Raw genomic sequence first — 24802 nt, 5'->3', positions numbered from 1 at the left:
ATTGAACCCGTGTCCAGTGAAAACATTCTGTTAAAACCCATTTTTCAGATACAAATCAATCACATAGGAACGCAGCTTCATTAGGAATTGTCAGTGTGAAACATGGAATTCATGTCAGCAAGCTGTTCAACACTCCTGTGCAAAAGTGTGAGACTTAAAACATGCAAATGAAGACTGCTTTCATAAAAGAGAGTGAAACAAAATGCAGCGAGATAGTTTACGTTCTATTGTGACCACACCAAATCAAATCTTGATCTATCTGTCATGCACAGTTGAAGGAAACATGTCTCAGTGTAATCTAGAACAGGCTGAATGATGAGAAGAAATGGCTGCTGTTCTTTAGCAGGAGATCGTTCTTCATGCTGTGGAGCAGTGTAGTGTCGTCTTGCATCACAGCCAGAAGGTCCCCGGTTTGTAGAGTTTGCATGTTCTCCGTGTATGGAGGGTTTCCTCACTTGTTGCCCTTATGTGTAATTTTCTCGCTGCTTGTGATGGACTACTGAACATGGCTCCATCTTAAGTTTGCTCAGTGGTGTGAAACATAAGGCCCGTGGGCTAAAACAGTCCTGCAAGAGGAACCCATCCGGCTGCCAAACCTCCCAGTCTCCGATGTTTAACTCGCATTTCCCCCTCATATTAAATCGTTTGCACAATACCGTTTATGTACATAGTAGTCAAACTATCACTTTAATGTGTCTCTAGTCTCATCGGATACCGTCTTGTCAGTCAATGAACAAAAATTGGGTCACTCATATTTGTAACTTATTTTATTTTTTTCTGGCATGTAAAGTACAAATAATTAAACAATTCCATGAAAAAGTCTTCAAGCGTCTTCAGCTGAAATCCCAGTAGTAAATATCCTAGTCTAAACTGAAAGGTTTTATTTTTTTTTCTTTGTTAAATTTCGACATTGTTCATTTGGTCATGTTTGGAAGTATGAGATTTTGTCTTTTTTTTTTCCCGCCGACGTTGGCGTCCGCGGAGCGGTTTTGATCATTTTTCACCTTTTTGATTTGTTCTACCATTCCAGGAAAATGTAAGAAAAACATCACTAAGTTACTGCGTCCCCTCTTCTAAATAAATAGACACAAAATACAGTTGGTTGAGAAACAGAAGGACCACTCACCCCTTCACTACCCTAGACACTCCCAAGAAAACCTTCCTGTAGCTTTTCTCCCAGCTCTCTTTAATAGATATATTTTTTTTTCTTTTTTGCTGGAGCTCTTGGCTGCGATTCCAAATGTTCACTTGGCGCCAGCGAAGGAACGCCTTGTCTCCACGGCTCGAATTGACATGGATGATCTCAGTAATGCAGTGTTCTCTTTTTTTTTTGTGTGTGTGTGTTTTGTTTTGTGAAGCAACCCATCAGCCTAAACAGGAAAGCATCTTGTGAGCGTATCAAACTGAGAACAACCCCCCTCCGACCACCAGCACCACCACCCCTACGTCTCTGCTGGCTCGTTGTTTGACCCCCTCACATGGGCCTTGGGGGGGGGGAGCTGCTCCATATCTCAGGGGTTCACCGAGTGGTTTGAAAAAACAAGACTGTGATTAGATTAAATAATTAAAAGATTTTCATTTAACAAGACAAACAGAACACAGGCAGTAAAGGCATAACATCTAGCACACAGCATGTATGTTTATACACTTCAATTAGTTAAATATAGCAGTGCATTCTTTGACTATGGAGAACTTTTCCAAATCGTACTTCTAAAGCTGTTTTTCTATTTTGTCCCCCTTTTTAAGAAACGAAATGGTGTAACCACAATTTTGGCAAACTTAAAATCTTTTAAACTTGCAAATATAATGAAATAAACCATAAATATACACAAAACATACTTTATACGAGGCAATAATAATAATCATAATAAATAGTTTTTAAGTTAACAATAAGTTAAAACTACAAGCTTAAAGTCGCCCAAATAATACAAGTTTGTTGGCGCTATTTTGAATTTTTTCTGTTTAAATTATTTTATGTTGCAACAAAAGCTACCACAGACTTTACAAACACAATTGAACACAGTTTGATTGAAATAAAAAAAGTCTAACTAAGTCTAAAATCTGCATACACTGTAAAAACTGCAACTAATTAAATAATGGAAGAAAAAATAACAAACTTGTACCCAATCAATGCAACCAAACATAATCTTTGACCCATGTGTGTTCTCTATGGCAACATCAACAATAACACAAATACGCTAAATTTAACAAGTGAGATTTGATATGTAAATGAAATCAATAAATTACAGGAAAAGAAATGATATTTGAAATTGACATGGGCTAAAAACTGATGATATATTAGACAGTATTCCTTTCAAGGTCGTTGAGAATTGCTCTATTAAAATTCAGCCAGATATGCAGTTTGTTCGAGCTTGCATGGTCAGAGCACAAATTAGGGGCTGAGGAAGTGACAATGGAAATTTTTCACAATCCAAGCTCTAATGGATCGTTTGATTCCTTAATGAGTCTGCTCATTTGAATGCTGCTTTTTTTTTATTTTTTATTTTGATCATTTGCTCCTTTCACTTATTCCGCAAACCTTTTCAGTGTGACATTTAATTTCTTTTTTAAAAAATATATATCATTTGTTCTCAGTCAATATAAAAACAAAGCACATTGCACTTACTGTTCCATAGGAAAGTTTTTTTTGTATTTTTAAATGATTATTGTTGTTGCTCAAGCAGTGTAGTTACTGTTTCCTGCCATGGTCCTTGGCTCTCTGCTGTACATCGGGCGTCTTCGTGTAGACTGTGTGTGGAGGGTCGTCTCGGACTGCGGGTTTTCGTCTCGTGGGTTTGGACTGCTCTAAAAAAATCGGACATGGCTGGGTAAACAGCTCCAGCTGCAGTTGGGCTGCCGCCTGTTATCTCGGTTGTTTCCAACGTCTATCACCGGTCTTACGAGCGCCCAGTATGCTATCTCTTGCAAATTGCTTGACCCAAAAATAGCTGGATTGGATCCTTCTTTAGGTGGTCAGCTCACGACCGAACAATCGGAGTCAGACTGAGCGATGTCAGTGCAATGTTAGCATTTTTGAAGGATAAAGACGAAGTGAATTATTTAAATGTCTGGGGAAACACATTTTAAGAATGTATTTTCTTTCCTCCTTCGTCAAGAAATGAATCGAATCATTGAAAATCTCCTCTTTTTTTTTTTGCGATATGCCTCATTTTAGTCGGTATCTGCATTAAATGTGTGCAAATGCCTGCTTGTGTTTCACTTTCAGCATTTGGTTTTAGTGGTTTTAGGATCTACGAATGTAAACTGATATGCGCAACTCATATGTTCAAAAATAATGAGAACTGAAAATTGTAGAGGGTCCCTATTCAATAAATAACATAGATTTGTACAGCAATTACTAAGGGGATAATATAGTTAGTCTTAATTTATCCTTCTTGGTACTGACTTGCAAAGCAATTCTTTGGCAATAATCAAATCATATATCTAATCATGAAGACTCATGCTCAATGTTCTTTTATGAATCTGCGCCGCTGTTTTCAATCTGCAGTTTTACCTTTTTTATGTTTGCAAGCAGCTCAGTTTCGGCCGGGCAGTGGGCCGCTCGCGCTGCAGCTTCGTCTGGGATTCTCGAGTCAAAGAACTTCACTTCACTGCACCATCATTGAAGCAACACTGTACACAACTTCAGGACAAGAGATGCGAGTGCGTCGACGCACTCCAGTGTATAGATGTACTTGTCAGGTTTTAACCCCTAACAGCAATTGTATTTCTCTCTTTTTTTTTTTTTCGTCTTACATCAAATTTGTCTTGTTTGAATCGTTTTGATATGGTTAGACAGTTAAGTTTGCATGAGATACATTGTTCCTTCGCCCCCTCCCTAAATCCCCACCCATACACCGCATGCCTGTTTCCCCCTTGCTCTGCAAAGATCAGAGGGTTTAAAATAAAGCCATGCGATGTCCCAATTTTTTTTTTTTTCCAAGCTTAAGAATCTGTAAAAATTCAGCACAAGGTCTTGTTCCTTTGTATGTATAAAAATAGATTTATCTCTAATGTAATCCTTTCAAAGAGATCGTCCTCTTTGGCTAACACAGCGTCATTTAGAAAAGCAAAAGCAAAAATGTCTTGAATATAGTTGACCTTATTTAATCTATTATCATGTGCAGATGTCTTGATATGGAAAGACATTCGCTCTCCCCATGGTAAATCTGAAGTCTGGGTCGTAAAAGACATTTCAACTAGACAGGTTGGCCTTAATGTTTCTTCAAGGGTGCCAGAAATAATCTTCATGCAATCGGATCGGGGGGGATATTTTAGAAATGCTATTTTTGTGGCCGTGCCAAACAGATCTGAAGCAAATAAATAAATAGTTTTCCGTTGTAAACAACAGAAGCGTAATTATGACACTCACTTGCAAAGCTTGATGATGTACTCTCATCTTTTTGAAAGGGCAGGAGTTCAACGTTTCTGGGAAGCGTTTTTTAAGAGAATAGAAGGTTTTTTTTTTTTTTTAAAAGTAAAACTGAGGAGCATTTGGCAAAGTTGGAGAAGCGAGTAATAATCTCCCCCTCTCAGTAAGTCAGTGACCGTTTTTACATTGCCAGATATCATCGCTCGCACGCACGACTCTGAAGTCAGCTTTGAAATGTTCAGTCTGCTGGAACTGCAGTCCTCTTTATCTATTCGTGTTGGTACCGTTAGATCCCATGTTTTCTGCTGAAATGTTAAACTTTGACCTCTTTTTTTTTTTTTTTTTTTTTCCAGGGAGGGTCTATATGTGCACTACACTGAGGAATCATACTGGTGCTCTTCAGTTGTTTTGCTCATCTGTGGGATTTCGCCGCAGAGCAGATCATTATTTAAGCCACACGTAATTTTGTTTGGCCATCATTAATGAAAACATCCAACTCCTCTAAAGTGTGGCAACTTCACACATCTTCCTTTTCTTGTCAGTTTGTACCGCTTTCCAGATCGCAATGCAGTGAATGGCCTGTTTGGTATTTCAAGAATTACGGCGAGAAAAGCAAAAAAAAAAAAAAGTGAAAAACACCAGTATTTTCCTTTGAGGTGGCTGTGTTCTGGTGAAACAGTTCCCCCCCCCCCCCGCCCCTTCTCACACTCATCCTTCTCTTTCCCCTCCAGAGAATTGCTAATGAATGCTGTCACCATGGGAGCGCTGCCACTCTGCTCTAAGTTCACAGACAGTCTGCTCATATAAAAATCCATCTCGAGGACAGATTAGAGAAAAAAAAATACAGCTTTAGTGGGCTAAATATGTGTAAATCTTCTAGTTACTGAACTGTGTTTTCTGTGATATATAAGCGTACTATTGTGTCGTTTGGTGTGAGACCGTGAGGGAAGAAGTGATTCGGATGGCCTTCGGACTACTCTCCTCTGTGACCAGTATTCATTAGTTAACCTAAAGTCATATTGGGTCTGAGCTATCAAGTTCAGATAGGGTAGAGAAACTGCCTTCACGCTAGGCACCACCTAATGCAGGTCAGGAAACAGTAGTCAAAGTTTCTAGAAAATGCTTACATACTCGGCTATTATAACCACCTTAAATATTGAATATATAGTTATATTTGAATAGACGTATATAAGAGAACACTGTTTTTTAATTTCTTTTTTTCTTTTTTTTTCTTTTTTGATCTAAAAAAATCGCTGATTCAAAATGCCCAAGTGTAAAAAAGTGACTACATCCTCTCCAGCAAAGATAATGGGAGAGATGGTGGGGAAAGAGTTTGGGTAAATTGCACATATTCGCTCACGTAGAATTTTTGATCGTTTTGTTCATCAGTTGTCGTTATTTGCCTGAATTCAATCAAAGCACTCAGCACACATTCTCTGTCACATTCGTTAGACTGTCTCCTAAATAGATAGCTCTTGCCCCGACCCCCACAAAACCAGCTACGTACCCCTTCTAATTCAATCCAGGCAAATATAAGGGAAGGACTAGCATGTTGTGTAAAGAGAAAAGAAAAACTCCACTAGTGTGTTTTTGTATTGAAACTCTGACTCGTGTATGCTTGCGCATGGATATGTTTGCGTGTGTGTGAGTTATCTGCATGTCTCTGTGTGATTCCGTCGTATGAATTTGTGTGAGAATATGTCAGAGAGAGACTCAGTCCAGGCCCATTTAGAGTGGTGGCGCAGGGAGCTTAAGCCGCTCTCCCTGCAAGGTCGAAGGAGCTGGCGCCGGCTTGCCGCTCGCTCTCTCAGGCCTTGTGCTGCTTGCTGGTCTTGAAGGAAACCTGCAGCACGCGGTCGCCCAGGCGGTAGCCGTTTAGGCTGGCGATAGCCATGGCGGCCTCGTCGTAGTTGGTCATGGTGACGAAGCCAAAGCCCTTACATTTGTTGGTGGTGAAGTCACGGATGACCTTGACATTGGTGACGGCGCCGAAAGGCCCGAAGAGCTGCCACAGGACGCTCTCGTCCGCCTCGGGCGAGAGGTTGTACACAAAGATGCACCAGCCGGCTCCGGTGGGACCGGTGAGGTTGACCCCGGCCAGGCTGGTCATGCTGTCAATGGTGATGGGGGAGAATCTGGGGAAGAGAGTGGGAGAGCTACCATGGGTGTCATTCTGAAGTTCCACAAAGCATTCAGTGCTCTACACTGCCTCTGATGAGCGTGTGGCTGTGAGATGTGGTGAAGCACGGAGTCGGGGGACCCCGTCTTCACCCCCCCCCCCCCCCCCCCCCGCCCCTCTGTACTGTAAGTAGATTTATAAATATGTGTGGGCACCACTGTGGCTCCAAACTACCTGCTTTCATACAAAATGACTCTGTGTGCCCTGAGACAAGACACCCACACAATCTGCATATTCTCTCATTTTCTCAGCTGACCAAAGCCTCTGGAAGAATCAAACACATGAATCACAATGTTTCAACAGAAATCACAGTATTGAACAAAACACAGAAACCTAGAGAGGGATGAAAAGCAAATTGGAATCAAATCATACAAAAACTTGGAGCAAACAGAGGAGACGCAAACGGAATCTGGTATGTCCATGCTGGTGAAAAAAAGGGGACATTAAAGCAACTGAAACTGACAATGTTAGTTCAGAAATAAATACATAGAAATTGTTGCTATCAACCCAACGAAAAGAACGAAAAGGTTAAACAAAGCCATGCCAGAATACCCTGCTGTTAGAAAGCTGCATCATTGCCAGTAAGGATGGTATTTTGTGTCTGAGCTGCTTCCGTAAACATGGTTAAATGGGCTGTGGACATTAAGAATTACGGCCATCGTATTTTTAATTTCGAGATGAAGGCAGCAGGTGGTATTCCGGGCACTTTGTTTGAGGTTTTATTTTGGCATGGATGCTTTTGAAAGTACACCTTTGGCATTTACCTCTTGACTCCGTAGCTGGCGTTTAGTAAATTGTCGAGTCTGCAACGCAAGAGGGAGAATGAAGGGGATGCAGAAGTTAGTTATGAGATCTACAAGGAAGGGGGGCGTTCATGTTAACATGTAGCTCCATCACCAGCTGGCCTCCAGAGGGCATCCTTCACTGCAAAGCAGTCCCAAACAATCCAACCACAAACTGGTGGTGCATCAAAGAGTCCAGTGATTATGTCTCTCAGCTGGGTTGAGGTGAGTTCTCTTTATAGTTTAAATGTAAATCTGGTATTCTTTGTTCATTTTACATCTCCATGCTTGAAAAAAAAAAAAAAGAAAAAGATTAATACTGAACATGTTAGCCTTAACATGCTAGTTTTTAGTCCCACAGAAATAAATGTTTTTTTTCTTCAGTTTCAATATTTAAAAGACCTGCAATGCCTTTGACACATAGGCAGCATTTATACCAGCGTTTATTTAGCTTGAATTTTTGATTGTACTTTGAAAAATCTGGTTTCTTACATTGGTTTTGAGCTGTTATTTGGATCTGGTCCCTTTCCAAGTGAAGGGATCACACTGCAGTTTAAAAGAAAGTCAGAGACAGAGAGTGAGAAGGAGGGACAATACCATATTGCCATTTCCTTCTTTTAGTAATTGCAAGGAACAGTTTGATAATGAGAGGTATGGTGACAGGAAAAGGGTGTTTTTTTTTTTTTTGGTTTTTGAATGCAGCCACTGAAAATATTTACATTCGCCATTCTTTTGGTGTAGTGGAAGAAATATTTTAGCGACTGACCTTGAATACAGACACAACAATTGACTCACTGAACAGTTGTTATTTGTAAACTCGTAGGGTCGTCTTGAAATCTCTCATCACATCAACAAGAGCAGGGTTATCAGGGGCCTGGTCATGACGCGGTACGCCTCCATACACTATCTGCTGGTTAGTGAGGGGAATCATGGGTCGGGGTGGGGCGATGGCGGCGTTAGGTTCAGTACCTGAAACGCTGAGTCTGGTGGTGCAGGGGCCCCGTGTAGCGGCGCGCGGCGGTCTGGTACAGCTGAGTCAGTAAGGCCTGGCCCGTCTTCTGGCTGGGGTTGTTGGCGAACTTGACAGTGATGGGCTCGGCGGCACCCAAAGGCTTCTGTCCGTTCAGTCCTTTGATGGCCTCCTCTGCTTCATTTCGCTTGTCAAACCGGATGAAGCCCACTCCTCGTGATATGCCTGCTCCGAATAGAAAAAAGGAGACCAATGTTAGTACTTTGGCGTCAGAGAGCGGCCCAGCCCACGAGCCTGATTGACCTGATTCTGGGGGGAAGTGGCGATAGTTCATCGACGTGTAGCGACTGACGGCGTGAGGTATGAAATGTGGCTGTACCTGTGACTTGGTCCACTAGGATGCGGGATGTGATAATGCGACCGTATTGGGAAAACAGCTGTTCCATGTCCTTCTGGCTCATGGTTTTGGGGAGTCCACTCACGTAAAGGTTAGCGTCGCGGATAGAAGCCGAGCTTGGCCGGGCGTACGATACCTGCAACACACACACACAAGGTAAAATTCATCGGTTAATTTGCTTTCAAGGGTTTTACATTAGAAAATAAGGATCACCATCAGTTTGAAAACATCTTAAGAAAAAAGTTTCTGCCGATTCCTCCTTATTTATCGTCTCCCCAGACTGGGTTGTTTGTCTGCTGTCTGTGGACTTAATCAGTGCCTTTAAGCTCGCCAGCCTGTCATCGACGCGGTGACGACCGCAGCCATTACCCAAACTGCATCCAATCATTGTTTAACAAGCCCAAGTGTCAGCTGTGCTTCACACTGAAAAACATGGGCTTTAGTGGATATATTTCCCTGAATTCACCAGTGACTTAATTAGCGCGTGGCCATTTTTGATGTATCTGTGTTTACATCCCTTATGGCTCGCTCTCGGTCTGCTTTCAAAACAATTTCAATGCGAACAGCAGAGAGAAAACTAATTGATTGTAAAAGGGAGGGACAGATTCTTGTTTTTGTGCATTTATGTGAACACTTGTGTGCTAGATAGTCGGCTCTGCACATTGTTGGGAGTGGTGTGTTTGTGTGTGTGACGGAGAGACAGAGTGAGTGTTGTCTGAGATAGGCTGAGCTGCCCTCCCTTGTCCTGCCTCCTTCCTTTGTCTCTATTCTCTGGGGGAGAACAGCTCCACGGGCAAACAGCAAACAATGTAACTGCATCACAAGACTTGCAGGACTCCCGACTACCTTAAGCGTACTGTTCACAACAACTTAAAATCTGTACGTTTATAGACGGTCACTACATTTTTTTTTTAAACATTTTGTGAATATCCATAGTATTATGATTTCTTTTTCTTGTTGCACAAAGAAAGCTGTGATTTTGAGCACAACACCGTGTGTATGATATATTATCTTCCATATGAATACAGGTGTTCTGATTTAATCCATCAGCGCCGAGCACCAGTGTCTATTGTGTACACAGACAGACTGTATGAGCAGGAGGGTTGTGTGGTGCAGTGATTAGGGTGTTCTGGACGAGTCAGGGGGGAGTTGCTGTGTTCGGGGAGCAGAGGCTGCCCTATAATTAACCCTCTCTCTGTCGCTCCCACAGTACAGATGGTGCCTGAAGCCCATATGGCCTCTAATCCTGTCATTGGCATTCTGCTCTCTGAGCTACCCCCTACCCTTCTTTCACTGCCCCCCCCCCCCCCCCCCCCCCTTCCCCTCCCCTCCCACAAACCCTCACCTCCTTTCTGTTGAAGCCTTCTGCAAATTCAGGAACGTAAAACTGTGGCATTGACCACTGGGATTACACATTGAAAATTTTACAACAAAGAATGAAGAAGTTAATTATAGACAGATTGATCTATGTATAGAGACATCAAATATTAATAAACGTCGTGAAATAAAAGGGAGTCGTGACAGTTCCGTTTCTCTTACGCTGTGATTTGTCCAGAGTCAAACTGTTTTTGAAGACGTGTGCGACTGTGATAACGCACGGCGTTCTTGTTCATCCAAAAATGAACCAAATCCAGGTCTGGGAGAGTGTATTGTCTGATCAGTCACAAGTCAGAATTAACATCCCTTTTCATGTACAGCTGTTAGAAAATCACCTGCTCTGCTCTCCCGGAGATTCGATTTTTCACCCCTGCGGTTCGTCTCAATCTTTGATCTACTTTGATCGGGTTGGGGAGGAATGGAGGGAATTAGTGTTTAATAATATGCCCCCACTTTCTCTCATCTGATTTTGGGGACAAAGAAGCCCCCTAATTAGCTTAGATTGGAGGCAGATGGGCTAACCTGGACTGACCCTCATGCACCGCAGTCGGGTTTCCTAATTACATTTCCATCACAATAACCTCTGCGTGCTGTCCGCCCCTTGCTTTCTGACCTCCACTCTCTCCTCCTCTGCGCAGCCTTTCTCGTGCTTCCTTTGTTCTAGCCAGCGCTCCCTTCTGCCTCCTCCTCCTCCTCCTCCTCCCCGTTTCCCTCCCCTCCCTCTGTCACGTCTGTCACCACCTATTTCTGCAGCCCCCCCCCACCCCGCTGCCGTCGAACAAAATCTCCACTTCCTCTCCTTTCTGTTGAGCACGCGGCCAAGAACCGGGGAGCGTGGAGGGCTTATTTTTCAGCGATGTGTGCTCACCTTGATTGTTTTAGTCTGCAGTTTGAGCCCGTTGAGCGTGTTGATGGCCTTGTCTGCATCATTTGGATCCACATAGTTTACAAAGCCGTATCCCAAACTCTGACCTGGAAACAAAGACATTTGGTTTTTTTTATGATTTTGGGAGATTCTCCAAACCCAGCTGTGTGTTTTTTCCCCCTTCATTGACAAAGTAGTTTTACCTGTTATCTTGTCTCTGACTAGCTTGCAGGATTCAATCTCCCCGATGCTACCGAACAAACTTTTAAATTCTTCCTGCGTCATGTTCTGAGGCAGATAGTTGACGATCAGGTTGGTTTTGCTGTCGTCCGTGGAGCCGTTTGTGCTAATGACGGGGCCGTTGGGCAGACTGGTTCCGCTTGGACCGTTGGACACCTGGGTTTCCATGGTGCTGATTATCTGCTGAGGAAGAGGACGCCGTTAGAAACACGGTTCACCAAGACGTACAAGCCGGACACTTGTGATCCACAGCAATATTAAGAAAACGCAATTTATGGCATTTTACAACCAATAGGCCCTCCGCGAATATAAGCTGTGCGCACGGCCTCGCACGCAGTTGACAGTCCACTCGGTCACTGTCAGAAGGAAAGGTCAGGAATCAGCATTGCTAAAATGGAGATGGATACAAGGTCTGATTTATCGTCTCCCCTCCCCTCCCCCCCCCTCCCCCCCGCTTCAGCCCCTCTTCCCTCCTCGCGCTCCCTGCCTCTGGTCCTGCAGATGTCACAGTCCCTTTTTCCCCGACTTCTCCCCTCCCCCCAGCTCCCTTCCAGGGTCAAACACCATTACATCATTACACGGGGACGGATAATGGTGACGGTGGTGTGCGCGGCTGGCAAGAGACTGAGGGAGTTCGGAGTGGCAGAGGTCGAGATGACGGACAAAAGGGGGGAGAGACGACGTTAAATGGGCTTAGTGCGACGTGAAACAAAGAGTCCAGGTTTTTGGTTAAGAAAAAAAATAAAAGGGATTTGCATGTTTTGTTCTTTCATTTTAAGATTCTGGCCGACTTTTTGATGGTTTGAGGGTGTGGATTAGTGTACTGTGTGATGTTTGTGCTTTTTTTCTGTTATTCAAAAGTTCTCTGTGTTTTCTTATTTAAGCCATGTGGGATTTCGAGGAAAAGCTGGGTGGTCAGACACACAACTTGAAGCTCATTTTCTCTTTCCCTCTCAGTATTCTTTGTGTCTGGGTCATCAAACTGAATTTCTACAGTAAAATTACAGTAAAATTCCCTCCAATCTTTGATCAGATTAACCAATTTGTCTAAATAAACCAAAATTTTGATTCACAGTAAATTGTTTTAACCTTTTGGTTTATTAAGTTTTGTTTTTTTGTTTTCTTTTAACCTGTTTTACTCAAAAATTCTACTTGTACGATAAAGAATAGTTTCAAGCTTACTCTAAACAGTGGTTTTTGTGTGCGTGTCGGGTTCAGAAATGTAAATCGTCCTGTCAGATTGAGGGATGGAGCTGTTGCAGATCTCTTCCTGGTGGATGTTATGTAAGTCAAAAAGGGCTAAATGAGTCCTCCACAAAGCTCCTGGGTCTTACTATGTGGTCCAAAGCAACAAAGGGACTTAATTAATGAATCTTCTGAATTATTTTAAAATCATATTCAGGGAACCTGGTGGAGGAATCACTACAGGTGTGACTAAAAGGTAAACATTAATTATAAAACAAAAACCTTTATGGATAACATGTGATCGGCTAATTCTTACGAATTGCTATTTCTGTTTCTTCAGTGATAACCGAAGAAAAAAAGAGAACGAAAGTTCTTGATCGATTGCGTCTTTGAATTAATTTTTGCTGTTTGTCATCTCTTGTAACTGGACCAGTGTTTTGTGTTTGTACAAAAGTGTGTTTATGCGAGGAGTCACACTGTTGAAATGAGTTATTTCCTCAAATGTGTTTTTCAATGCTTGCATCTTTTAATGTGTTGTCCTTCTCTCCAGCGAGTTTGTGAATGGCCCCCGCTAACGAAACCTGCTTTTTACCTCGTCTGCGTCTTGCTCTGAGCCTCACTTTAACTCAGGTTGCCCAGGTAACAGCCCCTCAAAGACTGCACTGCTTCTAATGGCTGTGTGGCTTTCTTTCCTCTGGGCTGAGTGTGTGTGTGTGTGTGTGTGTGTGTGTATGCGCATGCATGCTATTAGGATCAGATATACAGGTTAGGATGTTTGTCTTCCATGTATTTGTTTTACCAAGGCTTTGTAGAATCAAAAATATCAGAAAGCCAGATTAATAATGGCAGGGGGAAAAGTTGCACAGTGACAGAGGTAAGACAGCCTAAAAATAAAACACTTCAAACGCAGAAATGCGAACAAAGGACGGATGACATTCAGTAACAATCTGCCATGTAAAGATTTTGATGAAGATCTGAAACGCCAGCCGAATATCACTTTTGAGCTCTTTTAAATGGTGACGAGCTGCACGCCTTGACAGAAAAAGAAAGGTGGAGTTTTGCTGTTACGCTTACATTTCTTCTGATATTAACCCTATTTCATGTTGTGTGATGTGATTCTTCTGACTGCCAGAAATATGAGCAACTGAATGTGTCCCAAATATGACAAAAGCAGTTTGAAGGGAGCAAAAAAAAAAGAAAGAAAAAAAACATATTAGGGCAAATTTGACTCGCCAACTGAAATAACCCTCAGCATGGCAGAACACACATTTCCAGTGAACAGTGTGAAGTTATATAATAATTCACAGACCCGCCGTGGATGGGCTGGGCACACAGATCGGCTGACACAAGCAGCAACCATAAGCTTCAGGGTTTTATAGAGAGCGTACCAGGAAATTATTTCAAACATATACGATACAAAGAGCATTATTTATTTCTTTTTGATGTCACATTTCAAAGTGTGGGCAAAAAACCGTCTCAAAAAACTGGAGAACAGTCTGAAGTCTGGTTTGCAGTCGCTCAACTACTGTACTGAAAAGGCCTGAAAAAGCATGAATAATCGCAATAATACTCAGTCTACATGTGTTACAGTTATTGGTTCGAGAGGGTTTTCAGCCACTCTGGACGATGAAAGGACCACTGCAGTGGAACATTTTAATTAAAGGTGCATTGTGAGCAAGTCCATGTTTTTATATCTATATATATCTGTACACCCTCCTTTTTGGCTTCCTATTTCTGAATCAATGTCAAATTAAAGAAAGGTTTTTTCAGAGATTTTTGACACATTCGAGTTGTTCCAGTCGAACTGTGTGCCCTCTGCCTGTTTTTTTCTATTTTGGGGTTCTGTGAGATCTCCCTTAATATTTCATGCACTGCATCAGCATCGCCTACACATGGTCCCAGACTCGCACGCAAACAAGAGTCCTGCCTCCACTGCCAAACACATGAACCCAGACTTGCACGCAAAACAAGAGCCCTTCCTCCACCACCATGCGAGCATCCCACCTACACTGTACGCTATCAAATTACAAAACGCAGGAACATTACAGGGCTGGATGTAAATGTGGCCTGTGTCCACTGCCTCCATGATGCACATAAACAGCTTTTCCAATTCCCTTCTGCTCCAAATGCAGTACAGCACTTGAAGCTAAATCCAGAGGAAAAGGGAGCTCCCAGTTTGTTCTTTAACATGAGATTCACCACTTTATGTGCACAACATGTACAAAGAGAAAGGGGGATGTGCTTATTGTTACTGTGAAGCCTTGCTGTGCAAGTTTTTAGGAATTATCTTTGCAAATATTTTACTTTTTAAGCTCATTTTAGTGTAGATTGAACACATTGATAATCAGATCACACGGTGTAAAGCTTTTTACTGCATTTTTTGACTCACAATCGTGGAAAAACGTCTTCTTTTAAGATATAACCTTGTCTCCAGAACACATTATAGCGCATCGCATAAAGATTTTTTTTTTCCCTGCCAGGCATGAATCAAAACTGAATGCTAGGCTGGAGTGTAAATGAGCCTTCTAAATAACACAGATTACAGGATTATCCCAAACAAAGGGCATTAGCCACACTCTCTGCAGCTTAAAGGATCATGGTGGCAGCTGTAACACAACAGGACGACAGGAGTCACCGCTCATGTCAGCCATGCGCCGACACTCCGTCCTATTCTCCGCTCCGCGGACGACAAATACAAGATTTCCAAAAAAGATTCCGGGATCTGGGCTTATGCTGCGGCGTTGATAAGATGATTTGAGACAACGTGAAAGGCTCGAGGAGACAAATGTGCGTTGTGCGTCCTTGTAGCATGCGGGGCGCTCTCCAGCGTGCTGAAAAAGGGAGTGGCTTTCGGACGCGCTCGTTCCAGGCCACAGACGCACACTCCGAAGAATCGCCTCAGTTTTATACTTTACTGAATTTTAAAACATCCCGAAGCGGATTTATTTGCAGAGTCTATTTTACGGTGGTTAAAATGTCGCAAATCCCAAAATCCAGCCCTTCGATTTCTCCATTTTGCTTGTTTTCTTCCTCTTCTTTTTTTTTTTTTAAAGGGAAGACTTGTGAGCTCTGCAGGCATTCATGAAGCGGAGCGCCTATTTGCTGAATAAACGTATTGAAACGACCAAACAAAAGAGCCACCCGTTCCTCCTCTTCTCTCGCAGGGGCTATGGCAGCACTATGAATATTAATGTAAACAGTGGCGCTTTGTGTCGTGGCCAGAGGGCTGCAGGACTCTCCGGGAACAATGATTGGTATAGTTGCCAGTTCCAAGTCAAAAGCTCCACCAAAGGTCAAATATAAAATCACTGCTTGTGCAAATTTCACTCATCTTTAGAATTAGGACTCTTGTACTTTAAATATTTCTGTAAACAGGACAATATTAATATGAATACAGTGTTTAATATTTACTTTAGAGAGTAGAATTAATAAATATGTACAAGGATGTGAGTGTTTAAGGTTATTTGTCCAGGTGATTAATGCAGCCCCCTGGAAGATATCTGTCTCTGTCTTCCCTACAGGCTTTATATTTGTTGCTGATAATTACATGAAGGCAACAGGAGGCAAATCACCCCTTACATAACGCATCTGCATTTAACCGAGTTAGATCAGAACTGTAAAAATAGAACACATCATCAAGCTAAGATGTGTAATTAAAAAAAAATGAATATAATGTAATTTGAAATTTAAAAAAAATATATGATGAAAATATGTTATTCAGTAGAGGCCCCCGTTGCTTTTAACTTTAGATCAAACGCCTGGTTTAACGTGATGGCCTCGACTGTCCTTGTCCTTGAATTGTGTAAGTGCCTTGGAAAGGTTATCTGACTCAACGCTTTTATTTGCTTGGCACTGCGGTACAGGCATGGGAGACTGCGGACCATGTGGATGGGAGCTACAGCCACTGTCGACGTGACACTGTCTCCGGCCTGCGAGGAGGGTGGGGGGACAATAGGTAAGGTGCAACAAAGAGAAAAGAAAGCTGCACACTGTCGGCCACCTCCATTGTGCAAAATCTACTGGAGACATTTTTTTGGAAAGGAACTCCTAAAGTTAATCCTCCTCCCAAAAAATTCCACGACCAACTCACATCCTGTTCTCTATTTGTGTTAAATAATTCATTTTCTGTACTATTATTAGCTGCAGACTGAGCACTCAAAGCATCCTGCAATCTGTACGCAAAACTAGTATTTATTCATAATTTTATATCATTTTTTTTTTTAATAATAAAGCCAGGATGTAATAACAGAGGCTCAACAGAGTCCACGCCGATTCCTTGATTTTTAATCATGTCCTCGTTGCCATAATTTTATGTAAATGCGTCTGAGCTTTAATAGGTGTGCTTAGATAAACAATCTGCATTCGGGCGTGCGGCGTGTCGAGAGGGGGAGCGGAGCGGGCGGTCTGCGGGGTTCAAGGCCCTCGTTTGCTGCTCGAGTCCAGCGGAGACACGCCCAATCCGGCCGTCGGCGCACAGCACGGCTAATTTATCAACGCTCCCATCTCCTTTCATCCGGCGGGCGCAGCGCACGCCATGGCCATCTTGTGCGTGATGCGAGGAGATTCTTGGGAGAAACACGCTTAAAATGGAGATGTCCGCGCACGGCCCGCACCCGCCGCCGCGGCCTCGGAGATTTCCAGCCCATTTACTCGGTTGCATCGCAACGAGAACCCTGAGGAATTCGGACTTTGTCTGATTCAACGCTAACCAATGGATGCGTAATCTCCCTCCTCCTCTTCTCCCTCCTCCTCCTCCTCCTCCTCCCCCCCTCCCGGAGTGACTCGACCCTTTTTTTTTTTCTCCTCCTTTTGCCTTGTTGGATGGGCCCTCAGCCTCCGAGGCATCATGTTTTGTCTCAGAAAGCCGTCTCCAGCATCCTTGTGCCTCAGCGGGCAGAGAGAGCCCGTCCTCCCCCTCCCCGCTGAACGCAGCGCCTCTCTGCGCTCTCCATCACTGTGATCCTGCGGAATTCCTCAGCCCTGACTCCCCGATCGTTAAAGCAATACGTCCAGAGCTGCGACTTTAAGGCAGTCCGCCGAAAAAAAAAAAACAAAAAAAAAAAACAACAACGTGAAAGCTGTGCTGTCTAAAATGGCAGGATAAAGACTTTGCCAGTGCTCAGGATGACTGCAGACTGGAGCGCAGCCGGCGTGGCGCATCACTCCGTGTGAGACGTCTAATTGTCTGTATCGATGTTTAATCTCATCCTGATGTTCTGGCACAGCATACCGGGCAAAGCAAAAGGAATAATCCCGAAGAGCCTCTATGTTTTGCATGTCAGCTCCTTCTTAAATTGCACTAATCTTTTCAAAAGATGTATGACAAGGGATGATAGATGGACCTGTCTCGGCTCCATCACATGTGTGCATGCAGTCAACAACAAATCCAACACAAAAGGAATGAGATCGATCGCAAGCATCAGGCTACGAAATGCTCCTCATACACTTAAAAGAAATAGAATCATACGTACAGTAACCATTCTTGACGTACAATGAAAGAAATCTAGGTCCTTCTTTGCACTGGTCTTGAAGCTGGAGGCTGAGTCGCTTGCTTGCTCTTCGGCCTTTGTAATATATGGCCCCTTATGCTCTGTCAGGAGTCAAAATTAAAAGAAAAAAAAAGAAAAAAAGGAAAAAAATACAATCTTCGCCAAGGGATCTCAGCCCTGTGAGATTGTAGGTTTCCTCTATAGGATGAAAATGAGGAGAAAGGGGTTTTCTACTGGATGCTGATGAGAGAGAGCGTTCTCTCCGAGCGGCGTGGGCGATGCTTCAGAAAAAAAGAGAAGCAGTGATCCTCAGCAGGGTGTGTCCAGGGGAGGGTGTTCTGGTTCGGCTGCTTTTGTGTGTAATTCCTTGCTCCTCTCCCAGTCTCCTTCTGTGCCTCTGCTGCAATGTTCTTCTTTTATGCGTCCTCCTGGCTGGCAGAGCGCGCTGCTGATTGGCTAATTGTGCAGGGAGGGTACTACATGGCAGCCATTGCAATGCGCTCCTCTCCCATTATCCCCTTCAGGAGAGATCACCAAGAGTCCTCCCCCTCTTCCCTCTTCCATCCCTGCCCTTCCATCACTTCACTCCCTTCTTCTCGCTGCCCTTCCTTTCTTCCTGCCCCCCCCCCCCCTCCCTCTTCACACACACGCAGAGCGGAGTGAATAGGGCTCCACCTGCACTTTCAGAACAGATGGGTGCAGCAGAAGACAGTGGACTTGTCTCTCTCCTTCCCCACACTTTGCACTCACTTCTGCCTCAGCACAGCCCTTTCCATTCTCTCTCAGGCCTGCCTGACAAAACCCACAGTAAACAACTGCGCTCCACAGACCTTTGTCTTTGCGAATAAAAGCAAATTTCAAGTGTACGTCGGCAGACTTTCTGAGTTCGCATTCTTCGCTCATAATGACAGAAATGAAGCGAAGGCAAGCGGAGGCAGAAATATGCAATGATTGGATGTGAATTGTGGCAAGAAACAAAGCGTCAGATCCACTTCAGAACTAATGAGTGGATGATTTCTGGACTTCTCGCATGCGAGGCAGATGGCTGACTATAGGGTCAGGTGCAGACATGAGAATAACAAATTAGACGCCTCCTGAATTAATTCATTTCTATTCAAGGGAAAAAGTTACGAATGGCACGGTTGTGGCTGTGGCCAGCCTGTCGTGTGTTTTTCTCTGCAATTGTGAACAGAAAGTGATTTCTGTCTCACTTTACAGTCCCAAGTATCCCATATTAGTAGTTGTTGGTCCTCTCTGCCCACCTCCTGCTTCTCCCTCCTCTTCCTCTGTCCGTGGCTGTGTGGTGAGTGCTCACTGAGACATGCTGTTTGGGCTCATCTATAATGCATCCCCTGCCCCGGGACATCATGTGTGACAAATGACCTATTTCTGTGCAGACCCCCATAGGGCCTTGACCTGAGGGGGTGGGCGTGCGCGTGCGAGTGTGCATAAATCAGTGTTTGTTTGTTTATTTGCAAACGAGTCTCGGGTTTTTGTGTATTTGGGCAAGTGGAAGACGGTTATGTGTGGCTGTATTGACTGGTGATAGCCTCTGTGAGTGTGTGTGTTTTAACAGTTGCTGCTGTTGTGATCACTTCCTCTGCTCCCTGACTGACCTTGAGGATTCCTCAGACGCGTCTGGCTGCTCAGAATGGCAGTCTGCGGGAGAAAATAGTTATTGTTGACTCTGGCTACCTGCTTTCAATACATTTAAGGACAGATATCACAGTTTTCTCTCACCGAGATCTCATAGTAGAACACACAAGCAGCGTATTTTCTCCCTCTCCCTATGTCTCTTACTCCTTCTCCCACCTTTGAGAGTCTCTCTTAATCCCTCGCGTATACCCCGTCTCCATTTCTGTCATTGTCCTGCAACTCTCTTCCAGTCAGATCCTGAACATGGGCCCTGTCTGATATTTTACATAATTGCCTTACATAAGTAGCAAGCTTGGCTCAGAGCTTGGATGATATTAGTGGAGATGAATATTGCATGAGGAAAGCACTCGTTAAGCGTTAATAAGAGGATAGAGATGGAGCCCCACTGTCAGTCTGTCTTAACCCCGCCCCCACCGCTCTGACAAGCAGTGACTCAACTCAGCCTGGATGCGTTGGAGCCTTTGAGTCAGTTTGTTTGAGAGAGAGAGAGGACGAGTGTGTGTTCGTATGTGTGTGTGAGCGATCACGTACGTGTCTGTGCGGACATCTGAGCAGAGATGGTGAGATTCAGTCATTAGGTGCTTGTGTTTTTTTCCGTCTTTGTTTGCGGAATAAAAGCGGCTCTTGTAGCACAAAGGCGTCCAGGTCCGTCGACTGACTGCAGCCCCACTTACAGTTCACACTTAATGTGAATAAATGGGCTTAATTGTGGCCCCTCATTAGAGCCCTGGTTAGCAGCACGGCAGCTGAATCCTCCCTGTGGGTAAGAGGGCATTTGAAGTGCCTATTGTACATTTGCTGAATCAAAGGATCAAGCACTGGTTTTTGCTTAAAAGCCTTTTTTGCTATTCTACTGATTATTTTCTTATTGTTAGGGGTTCCTTCACTAGTGGTGATTAGGAGTCTTGCTGCACTGGTCCTTTTCTCTTGGCATATTGTGGAATGCACCTTGGTGCCAGAAAGAGGAACAAAGATTCATCAACAAAAAGCTGAAGATGCTGCCCATAGGATTATCTTTAAAAGAATGCAAGAGAACCAGCCAAAATGTAATGTTAATCACACTTCTTAATCACTGCAGGACTAATACATAAACGATATGTGGAGAAATCTGAAAAATAAAGGTCTGAATTGTCCAGTCTCGCCTATCCTGTTCTTTCTTCTCCATCATTCTCACAGTACTACATCCAAACGAATGCCTGTTGCCATTGCCCTGCGGTAAGGTAGAGACCCTGTGTGTGTGTGTGAGTGAGAAGCAGGGAGGAGGGGGGGGGCGGGGGGGGCGTGCAGGGAGAGTGAGAGAGTGACACTATGACAGTGTATCTGGGGGGATGGGGAGGATGATTCAGCCCCAGGTCTGGTTAATTCACTGGTCTCCCTCCACTAGGCCTGGCTCCTGGCAATTCAGGGTTTATGTGGCAGCAGCAGTGAAGCAGTTATTGCTTTCAGGAAAGCTTCCAAAAATAAATTAGCCTCTTTTTAAAAGGACATTTGTTGATAATGGCAACTGGCCTAATTCAACCCTTTATGTATTATTTGGCAATTTTCTTGTGGTCTCCCTGGTGGGTTCACTCTTGCACTCTTTGTCGGTCCTCTCTCCTCTTCTTCTCTCCATATCTCTCCCTCTGTCTGTCTGGATGTGTTGTCTCTGGGCTATTATTAGAGTAGACAGGCTGGTGGGAGGAAGTCTCTGAAGTAGACGCTCTTGTCATTTTTTTATTTATGTATTATATTCTGCTTTCCATGTGCCTGTTTAATTCTCTGTGTACAGTACCTGCATTTTGTTTGCATGTGTTCACTGTAGAGAATATATGTGCGTGTGTGTGTGTGTCGTCCACATTTCCTGTTTCATTAAAGGGAAAAATCATCCATATGTGAAATACATGATAATCATCACATTATCTCCAGCATCAGTTTACAGTCCTGGGTGTGGGAGTGTGTTTATTCGTGTTGCTGTGAGCTTGAGTTAACGGCTCGAGCTTCTTTAGCTGAGACCGTTAGGCTCGAACCCTTTATAAATATAAAACTGTGGTTATTAATCTTTCAGGTTGTCCTGTCTGAGCTGGTATCGAGGGAGAGACCTTAAATACACAAAGCTTTTAGACACTTGGTTTTTTCTTCTTCTTCTTCTTCTTCTTCTTCTACATCGTGTGTGTTTCTCTTCTGCTCTCTTTCGATCTGTCAAGTGAGAGAAAACATACATGTGACAGACACAAAACGAACGGCGGAGGTTTCGAGTATTTCCGTCCCGTTAAGCTGAGCTGTTTTTAGCTTCGTTTACTGTGTCAGCGCCTCGACTCACACAACCAGGAGTAAACAACACAAAACACGTTCTCTTCCTCAACCTGAAACCTTCTCACTGGGCTTTCATATTGAAGAGGTTCTATGTGTTTGACACAGGAAAAGTAGATATATACCAAGTGGAACATATTGTTTCCTGGTTTAGCTGTTCCACTCCATTTTATGCCCCCTCCATCTCTCTCCTCCTCGTCTCCTCTTTCAGTCTCCAGCTCTCACTCCCTGTAGTCCAGCTTTCCTCCCTCATCGCGGCCCTTCCCCTTTTCAGTAATAGGAGACTTGAAATCAATAGCACATTAGTCTGGCCGGAAACTCTTGTGGAATTAAATATGAATGACTGAGATTGCAGCTCTACCTGCTGCTGAGAGAGATGCACGATGGCTCTTGGGGATATGGCTCCCTTTTTTTTTTCTTTTTTCTTTTTCCTTCCCTCCTTTCAGTAAACAGTCAAGCCATTTTGTGCTGTTTTCTGAAGCTTTACCGGATCACGGTGCCACAACATAGTTTTGCCAGCGATCAGCGCGCATCAGCGCGGACACGGCTTTGGTGTTGTCTGGACATGCCGTCTTGTCGTCTGCACTGAGCGGTGGCCAGCTCGATAGCATAATTTGATAGAGCAAATGGGATCACGGACGTCACAAAGCCGCGACAGCTCAGGAAGCAAGAAGAATCAAGCAGCCACACCCATCCGCCGCACACAGCAGCAGCACCATTTGAATATGAAAGAGCTCTGTGGTTATTAGCAGATTGCATCTTACTTTTTTTTTTTTTTTTTCCCTCCACAGTATTTTCTCCAAATACAATATGTGCTTTCGCTTTCATTAGGCTTTCGGGGATCGCTGCTCGCTTACTTTCATTCTGGAACTTTTAACATGCAAATTTTTGTTGCTTGGTTGTCTTCCCACTTTCATTATGTGGTTCTACAGTGCAAAGTGGAGTGATTTTCTTTTTGCATGCCGTTTCACTTGAAAGCATCATTTGCAAGGTGGCTGGACAGTGCTGGCTGGTGGGAGGAGGGTAATATGAGACAAAAAGCCAGCGCCTGGGCTTCTGGGGATTGATGGAGGCTCGGGCACCAGTAAACTAATACACATAGATGCTCTGGAGGTAAATGTGTTTGCGAGCTATATTTCACCCCATCAGAGATGAAACGGTTTGTGACAGATGGAGTGATATTGTTCCCCTGTATGGTCCATGAGTGTGGCCCCTCCTGCTTTCCCTCCCTGACAGATGTAGGGGGAGGACCGCGGTGCACTCTTCTTTCTTTCAATTGATTTGGGTGCTCGAACCCGTAGGGACTGGAGGATGGTAGTGGGATGGGGGGGAGTGTGGGGGGTGCTGACGATAATGGTGATGGGGGGTTTAGTCATTTCCTGCAGCTCGGATTCTATAAAAAGTCCTTGGAAATGCTGTAAAGAAGTCACAAACATATTAGACGAATATATCTGCATATATTCAGACATGGGAGCACTGCTATGGCAGTGAGCTGTGTGCACGGCAATGACAAGAGCAAGGGAGAATATTTCCATAAATCTTGCTTACTGAGTGACAGCATAGCATGCATCCATGCATGTAATGTAGGCAGAAGGGAAAGTGTGGCTGCTCACGCTGCTCCTGTATGTTCCTCCGCAAGATATATGCAACAGTATTGCTCGCTGTGCTTCGCGAACGACGGCCAAACCCATCTCCGCTCTTCGATTGGGACTGTTTTGTGTCTTGTGAAGCGTCGACTGTCAATAAATAGGTGTTTTCTTCCAATTAAAGTCAAAATGAGTGATTCAGCAGTGATTACCTTCTTGGAGCACGTAGCACTGTTGGATCAACATTGGGAGACTTAACAGCTGCCTCATAGCAGATGTGTCCTGTTGCTGCACGCAGTCTCTGTCCCTGGGGGGGGGGGGAGGTCAAGACAGGGGTGGAGGTCGAAGCGGACGTTCCCCTGAAGATGCTGCTTGTTGATGCTTTGAGAAAAAAACAAACAAATGAGCATCTGCCTGGCTCTTGCATGGAGCAGCACACTATAGGATGCAGATTAGGATTAGCATTATTGATTACAAATTTGTGTCTGGTGTAATTCCTCCACAGCGATTTAGCAGTGGCAGAACAAGCAAGATCCGGAATGACCTGTGAAACAATGTTTTACTATGAGTTTGTGCTGCCTTTTTGAGGAATCATTTCCCTTTTTTTTTTGGTTCTTTTTAAAGTTTTTACTGCTCCATTTAATGTCTTAAAAGCAGACCCCAGTTTAGAAAAAAAAACGTAGTTAATGATTTTAATAGGACTCCCTGGTGGGGCGGGATAGCAGGGGGACGTGCCCTGGCCACGGGCGCGTGGCAGCGGAGCAGGTGGATGACGGGCAGCTGAGTAGTGGGCTCTCAGGGGAGGGGAGGAGGGGGGGGGGGGGGCTCCATTTTGGAGGACTCTTGGGGTCGAGAGAAGCCCTGAAAAAAGGCAACCCCATCTGGAAATAAGGTGGGGGCTCTGCTGTGAAAGAGATCTAGTGGGTGGTGTCTGACACTCTCTCTTTTGTTCTTTGGTAACACAGCAGTGATGGTGGTGGTGGAGGTGGTGGGGGCTCTCGCTGCCGTGGGGGGCTGGGCGCTCAGACAATAGTGCCGATCTAGGAATTAAAAGCCTTCGATGAACAGAAAGGCAAGGAAGCAGGCAGGGAAGGTGTGGACAGAGGGATAAAGCAGGCGTGGGTTCAGCCCACTTGTAGTAGGTGGGTGTTTTAGCCAGACAAGGACACTGCAATGTCGCACAAAAGCTACTGCTTAGCCACTCAGTCCGTCCATATGAAATGTTTATGTTAAATCATTTCTTCAGGTCAGTTCATGTATGCCTGAGATGTATGCACGTACACGTGAATCCTGGGAGAAAACATCATCAACTCATTAATAAGCAAATCAATTATAGAAAGAACCCATGTGCAATCAATTAGAATTTGCTGAACCTTGGAGCAGGCTGGGAAAGAAGGATGAGTTCTGGCATTGTG

At 44.1% G+C, this 24802-nt stretch overlaps 1 protein-coding gene across 14 annotated transcripts; it reads right to left on the bottom strand.

Moving 5' to 3' along the window:
• Positions 1-5741: 5741 nt before the first annotated feature.
• Positions 5742-18361, bottom strand: elavl3 (ELAV like neuron-specific RNA binding protein 3). 14 transcript variants are annotated; one of them, XM_030089452.1, is made up of 8 exons: positions 17839-18361; positions 11146-11365; positions 10946-11049; positions 8683-8836; positions 8303-8531; positions 7826-7879; positions 7316-7354; positions 5742-6528 (listed from the first exon to the last, which is right to left on the bottom strand). In XM_030089452.1, exons 1-8 carry the CDS (start codon positions 17845-17847, stop codon positions 6180-6182), a joined length of 1158 nt encoding a protein of 385 aa, XP_029945312.1. In that variant the 5' UTR covers positions 17848-18361; the 3' UTR covers positions 5742-6179. The 14 variants fall into 14 exon arrangements, with proteins under 14 accessions (XP_029945312.1, XP_029945316.1, XP_029945315.1 ...); XM_030089456.1 differs by having other exon boundaries at positions 5742-6507; positions 17839-18360; XM_030089455.1 differs by having other exon boundaries at positions 8303-8528; positions 17839-18355.
• Between the last annotated feature and the right edge of the window lie 6441 nt (positions 18362-24802).

Source organism: Salarias fasciatus, chromosome 4 (assembly GCF_902148845.1).
Source record: "Salarias fasciatus chromosome 4, fSalaFa1.1, whole genome shotgun sequence".
In the NCBI taxonomy this organism is placed as follows: domain Eukaryota; kingdom Metazoa; phylum Chordata; class Actinopteri; order Blenniiformes; family Blenniidae; genus Salarias; species Salarias fasciatus.
Note: the sequence above shows the minus strand (reverse complement) of the source record. Positions and strands in the feature narration are given on the sequence as shown.

What these genes read in the sequence shown, in the direction of transcription:
- elavl3 (XM_030089452.1), bottom strand. An exon ending in AGTCAGAGACAAGATAACAG is followed by an intron (nt 11,050 to 11,145) that starts GTAAAACTACTT and finishes CTTTGTTTCCAG; the next exon opens with GTCAGAGTTTGGGATACGGC. An exon ending in TGCAGACTAAAACAATCAAG is followed by an intron (nt 8,837 to 10,945) that starts GTGAGCACACAT and finishes TGTGTGTTGCAG; the next exon opens with GTATCGTACGCCCGGCCAAG.